At 41.0% G+C, this 13,481-nt stretch overlaps 1 protein-coding gene across 4 annotated transcripts in view; it reads left to right on the top strand.

Annotated features, from left to right (window-relative positions):
• The window catches only part of IMMP2L (inner mitochondrial membrane peptidase subunit 2), a 2,004,242-nt gene that overhangs the window by 62,288 nt on the left and 1,928,473 nt on the right, over nucleotides 1-13,481 (top strand). The window contains exon 4 of one of the 4 annotated variants that reach the window (XM_077265077.1): nucleotides 3,877-4,443. The exons of the other annotated variants lie outside the window; for them this stretch is intronic. Coding sequence (XP_077121192.1) covers nucleotides 3,877-3,925 — 49 coding nt within the window. The 3' untranslated portion in view covers nucleotides 3,926-4,443. Of the gene's footprint in view, nucleotides 1-3,876; nucleotides 4,444-13,481 lie in introns of those variants that run through there. 4 annotated transcript variants of the gene reach the window in all.

Raw genomic sequence — 13,481 nt, forward strand, 5'->3', positions numbered from 1 at the left:
GGATTTCAAGAGTCAATCTCTGGATATGAAGAGGAGATTTATGGAGAGGGGTTACCATCATCATATTCTTGATCAAGCATACAACCACGCCAGCAATTTTGATAGGAGCTCCTTACTTTAGTTAGTCTTGAGTGCGGAGAGAAAAGAGGACAGGGTCACTAGAGTAATAGGGACATTTGATGACCAGATTGAACAGGTATACTGTGCATGGAAAAGGCACTGGTATATCCTATCAACAGACCCAGATCTTAAAGAGTTTATTTCACCAACACCCAGTGTGACCTACAGGAAAGGAAGGTCATTGAAGGATCTCTTGGTCCGTTGTCTCTATCAAAAACCACCATTGATAGGGACATGGTTAAACAGAAGGGTGTGTGGTTTCTTCCGGTATGGTGACTGTAAGTTCTAAAACTGAGCCAAAGAAAAACATTTACTAGTGCCTCTATGTGGAGAGTTTTCTCTATTTGGATTTTGCAAACTGCAAGTCTGAAGGACTGATCTACAGGGCGACTTGCACCTGCCCATTTAATTATGTCTGTAAAACGACAAGAGAATTCAGGAGAGTTGATGTGCATTTAGGAGACATACAGCACAAACAGGATACACCAATAGCAAGACACTTGAATGGTAGTTTCCATCATGGAAATATGCGGGAAATATCGATTTGTGTCATAGAGGTGGTGAGAAAAACATTACAAAGGGTAACCATAACAGATCTATACTTCGAAAAGAAAATGAATGGATGTTTAGGATTAACTGTGTGTCCCCAAGGGGATTGAATGAACAGCTGCCATATGCACCTTTTTCTTTAGGGACAGGGATTGTGTCTGTTATTCATAATCAGCCGGTCTGGGGATCATATCTGAAATGAAAATTAAGTTTGCCATAATCTTGGGTTGTCTATTTTAGGGATACTCTTATCATATATGATATCTGATAAATCGGATTGGAGAGAATCGGGAGATTTGTGGTCTTTCCCAAAACCCTCTGCCCTTTTTGTTTATTCAGTTTATCAAATCTAGCAATTTCTATCAGTATTATCATCACTTTATTTATATGACATTAGTGTTATAATTTTTTAGACAGGCAAGAAATATATCTTGGTACCGTGTTAGCCAGTAGATAGAAAAATATTTAGAATTGAGAGTAGTCTCGAAAGCTTGCAATTTGTTACCATCTTTTCAGTTAGCCATTAAAAGGTATCAACCACTGAGGACTCTCAATTCTAAATAATTTTTTAGGTGATTTTTCAAACTATCAGAACCCCAATTCTATGATTTTGATAAGCGATATCCACTGCACATGTGCGTTTGCACTATGGGACTTTGACGTTCATCTGGGGGCACGATTTGATGATGGGATGCATTCCACTGTGACAAGCATCATTGGCCGCAAAGACATCCGGTGCGTAAACTGCCCTCACACTATATGGGATGATCTAGTAATGTTCTGTTTATGTGTTCTCTGCATCTTGAGAAGGGGGAGGAGTTTTATTCATCTACTTAAACAGATGCACATGCCTTGAGCTTACTATGCTAGGCTCATCTTATTGAGCTATCATTTGTATCAGCTTCCTGAGGAACCTTGACAATGGGAAATGCATTGAGGCTTTACATGAGCAACAGTAATGATACCGATTGAGCTAAGTACCCTTCATTACCACAGCATTGTATTTTTCTTGCTAAAAATGACCCTTCCAATGTGGTGATGTATTTATCAGGGGGAGATAGGACTACTCGGGGTGAATCGTCGAGGAGATGGGGAGCCATTGTCGTTAATATGTTAGAGTGCCATCCTTCGCAGGATAGGCAGGTATTAAGTACCTAGGATCAGACTAGGTTTTGCTGTTGGAGTATTATGAGACTGTATCTGTTAATGGAGGATATTTTGCATTTTTGCACATGGTGACGTTGTTTCTGATACTTCCGCTTGCGTTATGGTTAGTTGGGTGTGATCAATACCAATTATTTTGTATTTTACTTTCCCTGGTCACTCTACTGTAATATCAGAGAAATCAAAGGTTACAAGGGACAGTGGTCAAGTAGCGGGGCACCATTCTCGTTGTTATAATAGGGTGCCAACCTCCGCTGACAGGCAGGTACCATTTTGAGGCTAATGTAGGAATAAAGTAGAACTGATTGTTTCCTTACTTTCATGAAGTGGGCCTCCTCCCCTATATAAGTAAGGAGTTTTGGAAAGTATCATTTTGTTGATCTCGGTGTGGCTTGTGGTACTGTTCTTGAATATATTTTAATGCATATCTAATAAATGTCATAGTTTTAAATTTTTTTTGTTAGATTTGTTATTCACTCCCTGAGCATTTATATTAGTTGTTATACATAAAGAAAGGAAAAATTAAACAAACATATTTGGTATCACCATGTTCAAGTCAGATCTAGTAAAATGCCACTCTGGCATTTTTTTTTAAATTTTATTTCCGGAGTGGTATCAATAATGTCTATTTCCTGCTCCTTGTAATATACTTACCAGTTGTAGTCTTTGCATTTCCCAGGGCGCCACTCTGGTTCACCATCTTGTGACCACAGCTCCTGACTTATCAGAAGTCAGAGCTTAAGGGTCAAAAGCGCTCAATGTAAGCCTACGAAAGCCTTATTATGTCTCTCATAAATGTCTTCCGGCTCCCTCAGCAAACACTGGAGCCATCCAGCACGTTACAACCTGCAGAAGACAACATTACATTAGTGATAGCACTCTGGCAGTGAAATAAAAGCAACAGTGGTGATTTTATTATTTTTTCGATCGGTAAACACCTTAAAGAGAAAATAATCAAAATGCCAGAATTGCATTTTTTTTGGTCACCTCCTCTCCCTTAACCATGAGCAATCAAAGCATTGTATGTATGGAAAATTTATATAAATAAAATACCACACAAAAAAACAAGTCTTCACTCAGCCCCATCAACAGAAAATAAAAATGTTATGTATTTCGGAAAATAGTGAAACAAAGTAAATAAAAAAATAAAAAAATTGTTCTATTAACATTCTGAAATTTTTTTTTTTTCATCATTTAAATACAAAAGAATTGATGCATGTTTGGTATGTCTGTAATCGGACTGATCTGGACAATCTTGTGTCCAGGTCATATTTACCACACAATGAATACTGTAAGGACAAACCCAAAAACAATGGTGGAATTTTTTCTCACCATTTCATCACACTGGGAATTTTTTTCCCAAAGTTTCTGTACATTATATGGTAAAATAGTGCAATTCTAAACTGAAACTCCTCCTTCAAAAATAAGCCTTCACACGTCTATGTCGATGGAAGAATAAAAAAGTTTTGGCTCTTGAAAGAAGGCTAGGAAAAAGTGAAACCACAAAAACAAAAAATTCACTGGTCCTTCAAGGTTTAATTAACTGGAATTATCTTACTGAAGTGAGTCAGTACGATTAACAACATACCAAATTTATATATGATCATAAGAGGGGGGAAATAGGGAGTATATATTATAATGAGACGCCTGGTGGATCTTTCATTTAAATACTGTACTAGAGTTCCCTGTGGACTTAATTTACGGAAAGATATTATATTACATTATTGAATTCAAGATTTTCCTGCTTTGTCTTGTTTTCCATATCATACTTATATAATATTGTTTTATTTAATTGTACTATGTATAAACCTGTATTTTGCATAATTGCTTCTCACTTTCTTTTTTGATGGTTTATTTGTCTGGCAGTGAAGTACATGGTTAATTCTATTCTCTGAGTGGTGTGGTATAGTCTTTCTAGGCGGCTCTGTATGACCCCTGTTATCTTTACAGCATGTCAGTATCTGGGAACTGTATTTCATAAATAGAATTATCAGGTTTACAATTTGCTGATTTAACTATTTCAAGCTTTCATTTTCTTTTTAGCTCGTTATCTCACACCACATCTGTTGAACCGGAACTTCAAATTATTTAATCAGACTTGCAGAAAGTCTTTCAGTTCACCATGATTAAGGGTGCTATACACACCAGAAACACATGGGAGCTACCTGCTAATCAATGCATTTTTTTCTGGTGTTACCACTATTTTTACACACTTCAATAAAATCTAGAATTTTTTACTCTCTTGAGCTTGATCTCCTCTATATCTTTAACCAAATTCATATTGTTTTATTTGTTTTACTATGTTTTCATAATAAAAATACATATCTTATATTATAAAATGCATGTAATCTGCACATGTCTGTGTTAATAAAATTTAGTCAAGCCCGAAAACCAGGAAGTATCAAAATCCAAGCAGTTTTTTAAAAATATGTCATACTATAATGAAACAAAAAATAGCACCATCAAAAATGCGATTAAAAACACATGTAAAATAACACTAAAATGCGCAATGAATAAAACCTAAGCAACCTAATTTAGGTAAAAGGGTTGTCCACTACTTGAACAACCCCTTCACAAACTAAATGTTTGGCCCAGATAAAATAAAACAAAATATACTCACCTCCCGTGCCAGTGCCGTTGCAGCGGTGTCGGCACTTGCAGTCCCAAAGCTCTTGTGCGGTGTTGTGACACGTGGTGCCTGGTGCCCAAACAACATTGACATCACTGCCTACGCCTTCATATGACTTGAACATGAAGAGGAAGTCAGGGATCAACTGCAGCCTGGACTTCCTCTTCATGTTCAATCTGTAAGAAGGTGGAGACAGTGATGAAAGTCCTGTCCATTAAAGAGCGCAGGGCGCCAATGTCAAATCTGCCAATCTTGATGTTCTCTGGTAAGTGCCAATCGCCTTGCACGGTGTTGGGCTGTAAGCAGAACACCTGCTTGTGGATGTCAGGCCCTCATACCACCCTCTTGGAGTGGATGTTTCTGACAATTTGGGCAGACACATGGATGTTAGTGTCCTGCTGCAGGTCACTTTGCAGGACTCTGGCACCACTCCTGTTCCTCATTGCACAACAGAGTTGGTAGCAGTCATGGTGCTTGGTTGTTGCCCTCCTACGGCCCCCTCCACATGTCATGTACTGGCCCATCTCCTGGTATCTACTGTATGCTGTAGACAGACACAGCTACCCTTATTGCCACAGCTCGCATTGATGTGCCATCTTAGATGAGCTGCACTACCTGAACAACTTCTATGGGTTGTAGACACCTCATCATGCAACTGTACAGTAACTCTAGGGGCAAGAGCAGTAACAAAATGCAAAAGTTAACAAAACAACAGCCAAAAAGGATGAGAACAGAGAAAAATGGTCAGTGTTCACCCCCTGCAGAACCACTCCTTTATAGGGGTTGTCTTGCTAATTGCCTATCATTTGTACCTGTTGTCTATTCCATTTGCGCAACAGCAGGAGAAATTGATTTCACAATCAGTGTTGCTTCATAACTGGACAGGTTGATTTCACAGAAGTGTGATTGATTTGCATTTGCATCAGGTTGTTTATGTGTTCCCTTTATTTTTTCAGCAGTGTATATTATCATTTTACTTTTGCACAATAAAATTCCTTAGGTATAATTTAGATGTCCATTTTTCGAGTTGCATCAATGTTTTATCATAGCTATGATAGTCTATGGGGTAGGTCATAACACATGTACATGTATTTTTTTCTTAACCGAGTGGTCCTCACAAAATCATGGACACATGTTCTAGTTTGATTCAGGTCTTGCAAGTCTATGAGTTTGGGAAAAAATCAGACATCACTCAGATGAGTCTTGTCCATTTTTTATGACCTGGTTGATATGGGAAGCCTCTATCAGTTAATTCTTAAAAAAAACTGATGAACCTCTGACTAAACTCTTGACTGTAAAAACTGACACACTGGCCAAACTCTGATGAAACGCTGATAAAATTATATAAAAAAGCATGTTTTACATGTAGTTTATAAACCCCCAGGAAGCTGGGATACACTACATACTGTATGAAATGCGCTCTGGGGTTCTTCTCATTCCCATGACTACCATTCTGTCCACTGTGGGTAAGGGTGCATTAGTTTTAATATTGATATCTGGACGTAGACCAGATTGAATGTGTGGTTTCTACATCCATTGATACAATTATTGCACATACAGTACAGACCAAAAGTTTGGACACACCTTCTCATTTAAAGATTTTTCTGTATTTTTAAGACTATGAAAATTGTACATTCACACTGAAGGCATCACAACTATGAATTAACACATGTGGAATTATATACTTAACAAAAATGTGTAAAACTGAAATTATGTCTTATATTCTAGGTTCTTCAAAGTAGCCACCTTTTGCTTTGATAACTGCTTTGCACACTCTTGGCATTCTCTTGATGAGCTTCAAGAGGTAGTCTCTGGGAATGGTTTTGACTTCACAGGTGTGCCCTGTCAGGTTTAATAAGTGGGATTTCTTGCCTTATAAATGGGGTTGGGGCCATCAGTTGTGTTGTGCAGAAGTTTGGTGGCTACACAGCTGATAGTCCTACTGAATAGACTGTTAGAATTTGTATTATGGCAAGAAAAAAGCAGCTAAGTAAAGAAAAACGAGTGGCCATCATTACTTTAAGAAATGAAGGTCAGTCAGTCTGAAAAATTGGGAAAATATTGAGTGTCCCCAAGTGCAGTTGCAAAAACCCATCATGCGCTACAAAGAAACTGGCTCACATGAGGACCACCCCAGGAAAGGAAGACCAAGAGTCACCTCTGCTTCTGAGGATAAGTTTATCCGAGTCACCAGCCTCAGAAATAGGAGGTTAGCAGCAGCTCAGATTAGAGACCAGGTCAATGCCACACAGAGTTCTAGCAGCAGACACATCCCTACAACAACTGTTAAGAGGAGACTTTGTGCAGCAGGCCTTCATGGTAAAATAGCTGCTAGGAAACCAATGCTAAGGACAGGCAACAAGCACAAGAGACTTGTTTGGGCTAAAGAACACAAGGAATGGACATTAGACCAGTGGAAATCTGTACTTTGGTCTGATGAGTCCAAATTTTAGATCTTTGGTTCCAACCACCGTTTCTTTGTGCGACACAGAAAAGGTGAACGGATGGACTCTACATGCCTGGTTCCCACCGTGGAGGAGGAGGTGTGTGATGGTGTGGGGATGCTTTGCTGGTGACACTGTTGGGATTTATTCAAAACTGAAGGCATACTGAACCAGCATGGCTACCACAGCATCTTGCAGCGGCAAGCTATTCCATCCGGTTTGCGTTTAGTTGGACCATCATTTATTTTTCAACAGGACAATGACCCCAAACAGGAGAGTGATGGGGTGCTACGCCAGATGACCTGGCCTCCACAGTCACCAGACCTGAACCCAATCGAGATGGTTAGCAAAACAACATGTGTTAATTCATAGTTTTGATGCCTTCAGTGTGAATGTACAATTTTCATAGTCTTAAAAATACAGAAAAATCTTTAAATGAGAAGGTGTGTCCAAAGTTTTGGTCTGTACTGTATTTCCATGCATTTTATTAATTCTTGTCATGTTTTAGATACATTTTTCATTTGTGCCCTCTCTTGTAGGACGTATACCTCACATTTGCATTGAAGTTGTACTTTAATATTCTGTCACTTGGGAAATTGGTTCCTGGTTGTCATCCTTTGTTTCATCTGTATGTTATTTTACGCTCACTTAATAAAGTTTATTTATATTTTTGCCAAAAATACTCAGTTTTTGTCCAATTGTGTACTGTATATATTCGAGTATAAGTCGACCCGAGTATAAGCCGAGGCACCTAATTTTGCCTCAAAAAAACTGGGAAAACTTATTGACTCGAGTATAAGCCGGGTATGCATTGTCCCCTCATCCCTTTCCTTGTATACATGGCTCCCCGTCCTTGTATATATGGCTCCCCGTCCTTGTATGCATGGCTCCCCGTCCCATCCTTGTGTGCATGGCTCCATGTCCCTGTCCTTGTATGCATGGCTTCCCATCCTGTCCTAGTATGCATGGCTCCTTATCCCTGTCCTTGTATGCATGGCTCCTTATCCATGTCCTTGTATGCATGGCTCCTTATCCCCTATCCTTGTATGCATGGTTCCTATGTAAAAAAAACCCCACATCCTACTTACCTTCCCTGCATCTCGTTCTGTCGCTAGCAGCTCTTCCTGCCGAGCGATTACGTGGCCCCACTCATTAAGGTAATGAATATTCACTTCACGCCTATAGGAGTGGAGAGAAGGAAGGTAAGTAGGATGTGTGCTGGAAGCCGGAGGCTGTAACTGTGCACGCTATAAGATAGATTAATATTCACTGCCAGTGAGGGCAGCGCCGAGGGGGGCATTTTCAGCACAAAAAAATATGCTGAAAAACTTGGCTTATACACGAGTATAATTGGGAATTCTTCCCAATTGGTCAAGATATAGGTATAGTAAAATGTGGGATTCACTTAAATATGTTTAAATATTTACAGCATCTCATTGCTGAGTAATGTTCAAATTTACCTACCTGGTATTCTAATTCAGGTATAGTTATAGGGTTGTGTTTATTGGTTTTATATGTTTCGTGGAATTTTTAATTGAAAAAAAGACGCTGTGTGCATATACCACAAAAGTGGAATACAAAGAGGAAACCAAGCAATAATTAATTCACAGCAGTATGTTGGGAGTTTATGTAAGAGGTGTCTCTGCCCCATTGGCAACAGCAGGAAGCAGATAACTCCCGGCTGAGCTGCTGGCCAGTGCACACAGCCATTCTGCCTGACTGGACAGCACCACAATGCTCTGCAGCACAAATATTGCTAGTTGGACAGATGCTGAGCAGTCCGGTGATATTACCCATAATGTCGCCTCCTTAACCACCATCGCCCTCAGACCCTGGTGACAAAGGCAGTCATCGCTAAAGCAGGTCTGGCTAATGATTAAACAACATGTAATATTTATTTATATTTTATTACTTTTTTACAGCTCTGAATGCTGGGTAGTAGTAAATGAGATGTAATTACAGCTCCTTTTCCTCTCATCAGGAGCACACACAAACCGCTGGTGTCGGGTGTCACAAACAGGAGATCACCAGTAGAATATTGTAGAGTTTTAGAATTGCTTCTGTCTTTTGTTTTGATGAAGAAAGTTGTGAAACTGTCTCATTCACCTGATACAACCTCATTCAGATTAACCCCTTCATGACCCAGCCTATTTTGACCTTAATGACCTGGCCGTTTTTTGCAATTCTGACCAGTGTCCCTTTATGAGGTAATAACTCAGGAACGCTTCAACGGATCCTAGCGGTTCTGAAACTGTTTTTTCGTGACATATTGGGCTTCACGTTAGTGGTAAATTTAGATCGATAATTTTTGCGTTTATTTGTGAAAAAAATGGAAATTTGGCTAAAATTTTGAAAATTTAGCAATTTTCAAATTTTTTATTTTTATTCTGTTAAACGAGAGAGTTATGTGACACAAAATAGTTAATAAATAACATTACCCACATGTCTACTTTACATCAGCACAATTTTGGAAACAACATTTTTTTTGCTAGGAAGTTATAAGGGTTAAAATTTGACCAGCGATTTTCTCATTTTTACAACGAAATTTACAAAACCGGTTTTTTTTAGGGACCACCTCACATTTGAAGTCAGTTTGAGGGGTCTATATGGCTGAAAATACCCAAAAGTGACACCGTTCTAAAAACTGCACCCCTCAAGGTGCTCAAAACCACATTCAAGAAGTTTATTAACCCTTCAGGTGCTTCACAGCAGCAGAAGCAACATGGAAGGAAAAAATGAACATTTAACTTTTTAGTCACAAAAATGATCTTTTAGCAACAATTAACAAATGTTATTGTACAATTTGTCCTGAGTACACTGATACCTCATATGGGGGGGGAACCACTGTTTGGGCGCACAACAGGGCTCGGAAGGGAAGGAGCGCCATTTGACTTTTTCAATGAAAAATTGGCTCCAATCTTTAGCGGACACCATGTCGCGTTTGGAGAGCCCCTGTGTGCCTAAACATTGGAGCTCCCCCACAAGTGATCCCATTTTGGAAACTACACCCCCCAAGGAACTTATCTAGATGCATAGTGAGCACTTTGAACCCCCAGGTGCTTCACAAATTGATCCGTAAAAATGAAAAAGTACTTTTGTCTCACAAAAAATTTCTTTTAGCCTCAATTTGTTCATTTCCACATGGGCAACAGGATAAAATGGATCCTAAAATGTGTTGGGCAATTTCTCCTGAGTACAGCAATACCTCACATGTGGGGGTAAGCCACTGTTTGTGCACACGGCTGGGCTCGGAAGGGAAGGAGCGCCATTTGACTTTTGAATGAAAAATTAGCTACAATCGTTAGCGGACACCATGTCACGTTTGGAGAGCCCCTGTGTGCCTAAACATTGGAGCTCCCCCACATGTGACCCATTTTGGAAACTAGACCCCCCAAGGAACTAATCTAGATGTGCGGTGACCACTTTAAAACCCCCAAGTGCTTCACAGAAGTTTATAACGCAGAGCTGTGAAAATAAAAAATAATTTTTCTTTCCTCAAAAATTATTTTTTAGCCCGCAATTTTTTTTTCACAAGAGTAACAGGACATTTTGGAAACTAGACCCCCCAAGGAACTTATCTTGATATGTGGTGAGCACTTTGAACCCCCAAGTGCTTCACAGAAGTTAACAACGCAAAGCCGTGAAAATAAAAAATCATTTTTCTTTCCTCAAAAATGATGTTTTAGCAAGCAATTTTTTATTTTCACAAGGGTAACAGGAGAAATTTGACCCCAATAGTTGTTGCCCAGTTTGTCCTGAGTATTCTGGTACCCTATATGTGGGGGTAAATGTTATGATCCGGTGATCTTGGAGCCGAATGAGAGACTTTCTCAGGAGTAGGTGGTACCTGTACTGACCGCAAACCCTAAACTAACACCGCAACTAGAAGTAGCCGTGGGATGTACCTAACACGTCCTAGACACCTCGACACAGCCGGAGGACTAAATACCCCTATAGATGGAAATGGGAATTCTATCTTGCCTCAGAGCAGAACCCCAAAGGATAGGCAGCCCTCCACAAATATTGACTGTGAGTATAAGAGGAAAAACACACGCAGGCAGAAAAACAGGATTTAGCAAAAGGGGCACTTCTAGCTAAATAGAAAAGGATAGGACAGAATTCTAAGCGATCAGTATTAAAATCCTAAAAATATCCACAGCAGATAATACAAATATTCTACATCTAACTATAGACATAGAAAGTATATCTGCATCTCCTGAGAATCCAGCATGACTGAAAAATCCAAACAAAGTCTAAGCTGGACAAAAACACAATGAATTGCACTGAATTGCAAAGCACACTGCATGTGTGCACAGAGACAAAAAAACCCAGACACTTATCTTAGCTGAATTGGCAGCAGGACATGAGGAGCCAGAGAGAGATGCAATCCCTCCAAGTACAATGGACAACTGGCATAGACTCATGGATCCTGCACACCTAAATACCTAGTAGAGCTGCAATCAGAAGAAACACCTGCCCGGATTACAACCCCAAGACAACTGCACTACCACCAACAACCACCGGAGGGGGCCCAAGAGCAGAATTCACAACAGGTAAACCACTGTTTGGGCGCACATCGGGGCTCGGAAGGGAGGGAACACCATTTGACTTTTTGAACGCAAGATTGGCTGGAATCAATGGTGGCGCCATTTTGCGTTTGGAGACCCCTGATGTGCCTAAACAGTGGCAACCCCTCAATTCTAACTCCAACACTAACCCCAACACACCCCTAACCCTAATCCCAACTCTAGCCATAACCCTAATCACAACCCTAACCACAACCCTAACCCCAACACACCCCTAACCCTAATCCCAACCTTAACCACAACCCTAACCCCTAACCATAACCCTAACCACAAGCCTAATCTTAACCCTATTTCCAACCCTAGCCCTAATTCCAACCCTAACTCTAATTCCAACCCTAACACGTTGCGGATTCGTGTGAGATTTTTCCGCACCATTTTTGAAAAATCCGCAGGGCAAAGGCACTGCGTTTTACCTGTGGATTTACCGCGGATTTCCAGTGTTTGTGCAGATTTCACCTGCGGATTCCTATTGAGGAACAGGTGTAAAACTCTGCGGAATCCGCACAAAGAATTGACATGCTGCGGAAAATACAACGCAGCGTTTCTGCGCGGTATTTTCTGCACCATGGGCACAGCGGATTTGGTTTTCCATAGGTTTACATGGTACTGTAAACCTGATGGAAAACTGCTACGAATCTGCAGTGGCCAATCCACTGCGGATACGCAGCCAAGTCTGCACCTTGTGCACATAACCTAATTCTAAGGGTATGTGCACACGCCACGGAAAACGCTGCGGATCCTCTGCGTTTCCGCAGCTGCGGGTCCACAGCAGTTTCCCATGAGTTTACAGTTCAATGTAAACCTATGGGAAACTAAAAACGCTGTGCACATGCTGCGGAAAAAACTTTGCGAAAACGCAGCGGTTTACATTCTGCAGCATGTCACTTTCTGTGGATTCCGCAGCGGTTTTACAGCTGCTCCTATAGAAAACCGCAGTTGTAAAACCGCAGTGAAATCCGCAGAAAAACTGCAGAAAAACCGCGGTAAATCTGCAGCGGTTTTGCACTGCGGATTTATCAAATCCGCTGCGGAAAAATCCGCAGAGGACCAGAATACTTGTGCACATAGCCTTACCCTAACCCTAGCCTTAACCCTAACCCTAGTTCTAACCCTAACCCTAGTGGAAAAATAAACGTAAATATATTTTCCTTATTTTATTATTGTCCCTACCTATGGGGGTGATAAAGGGGGGGTTAATTTACTATTTTTTTATCTTGATCACTGTGATAGGTTTTATCACAGTGATCAAAATGTACATGGAACGAATCTGCTGGCCAGCAGATTCGGCGGGCGCACTGCGCATACGCCCGCCATTTTGGAAAATGGTGGCGCCCATGGAACGGACGGACGGACACCGGGAGGCTCGGTAAGTATGAGGGGGGATCGGAGCATGGGGGGTGGGATCGGAGCACGGGGGAGCGGACAGGAGGATGGGGGAGCATACAGGAGGACGGAGGGGAGCGGACCACAGAACGGAGGACTGGGGAGATCGGTGGTGGGGGGCAGATCAGGGTTTCCAGCCATGGCCAATGATATTGTAGCATCGGCCTTGGCTGGATTGTAATATTTCACCACTTTTCATAGTGAAATATTACAAATTGCTCTGATAGGCTGTTGCACTTTCAACAGCCAATCAGAGCGATCGTAGCCACGTGGGGGCAAAGCCACCCCCTGGGCTAAGGTACCACTCCCCCTGTCCCTGCAGATCGGGTGAAATTGGAGTTAACCCTTTCACCCGATCTGCAGGGATGCGATCCCTCCATGACGCCACATAGGTGTCACAGGTCGGATTGGCACCGACTTTCATGATGCCTACGTGGCGTCACAGGTCGGGAAGGGGTTAATGTAACAAATGTTTCAGTTGCAGAAGTTTCAACAACAAAATCTGAAGCTTTGGAATTTGTGTTCCAAACAAGCACATATGCAGATCTCTAAGAAGTATTTAGTAATTGAGGGCCAAAACACTGGTCGTGATGAAGCTAAAATTTA

The sequence above is a fragment of the Ranitomeya variabilis genome, chromosome 5 (assembly GCF_051348905.1).
Source record: "Ranitomeya variabilis isolate aRanVar5 chromosome 5, aRanVar5.hap1, whole genome shotgun sequence".
Taxonomy (NCBI): domain Eukaryota; kingdom Metazoa; phylum Chordata; class Amphibia; order Anura; family Dendrobatidae; genus Ranitomeya; species Ranitomeya variabilis.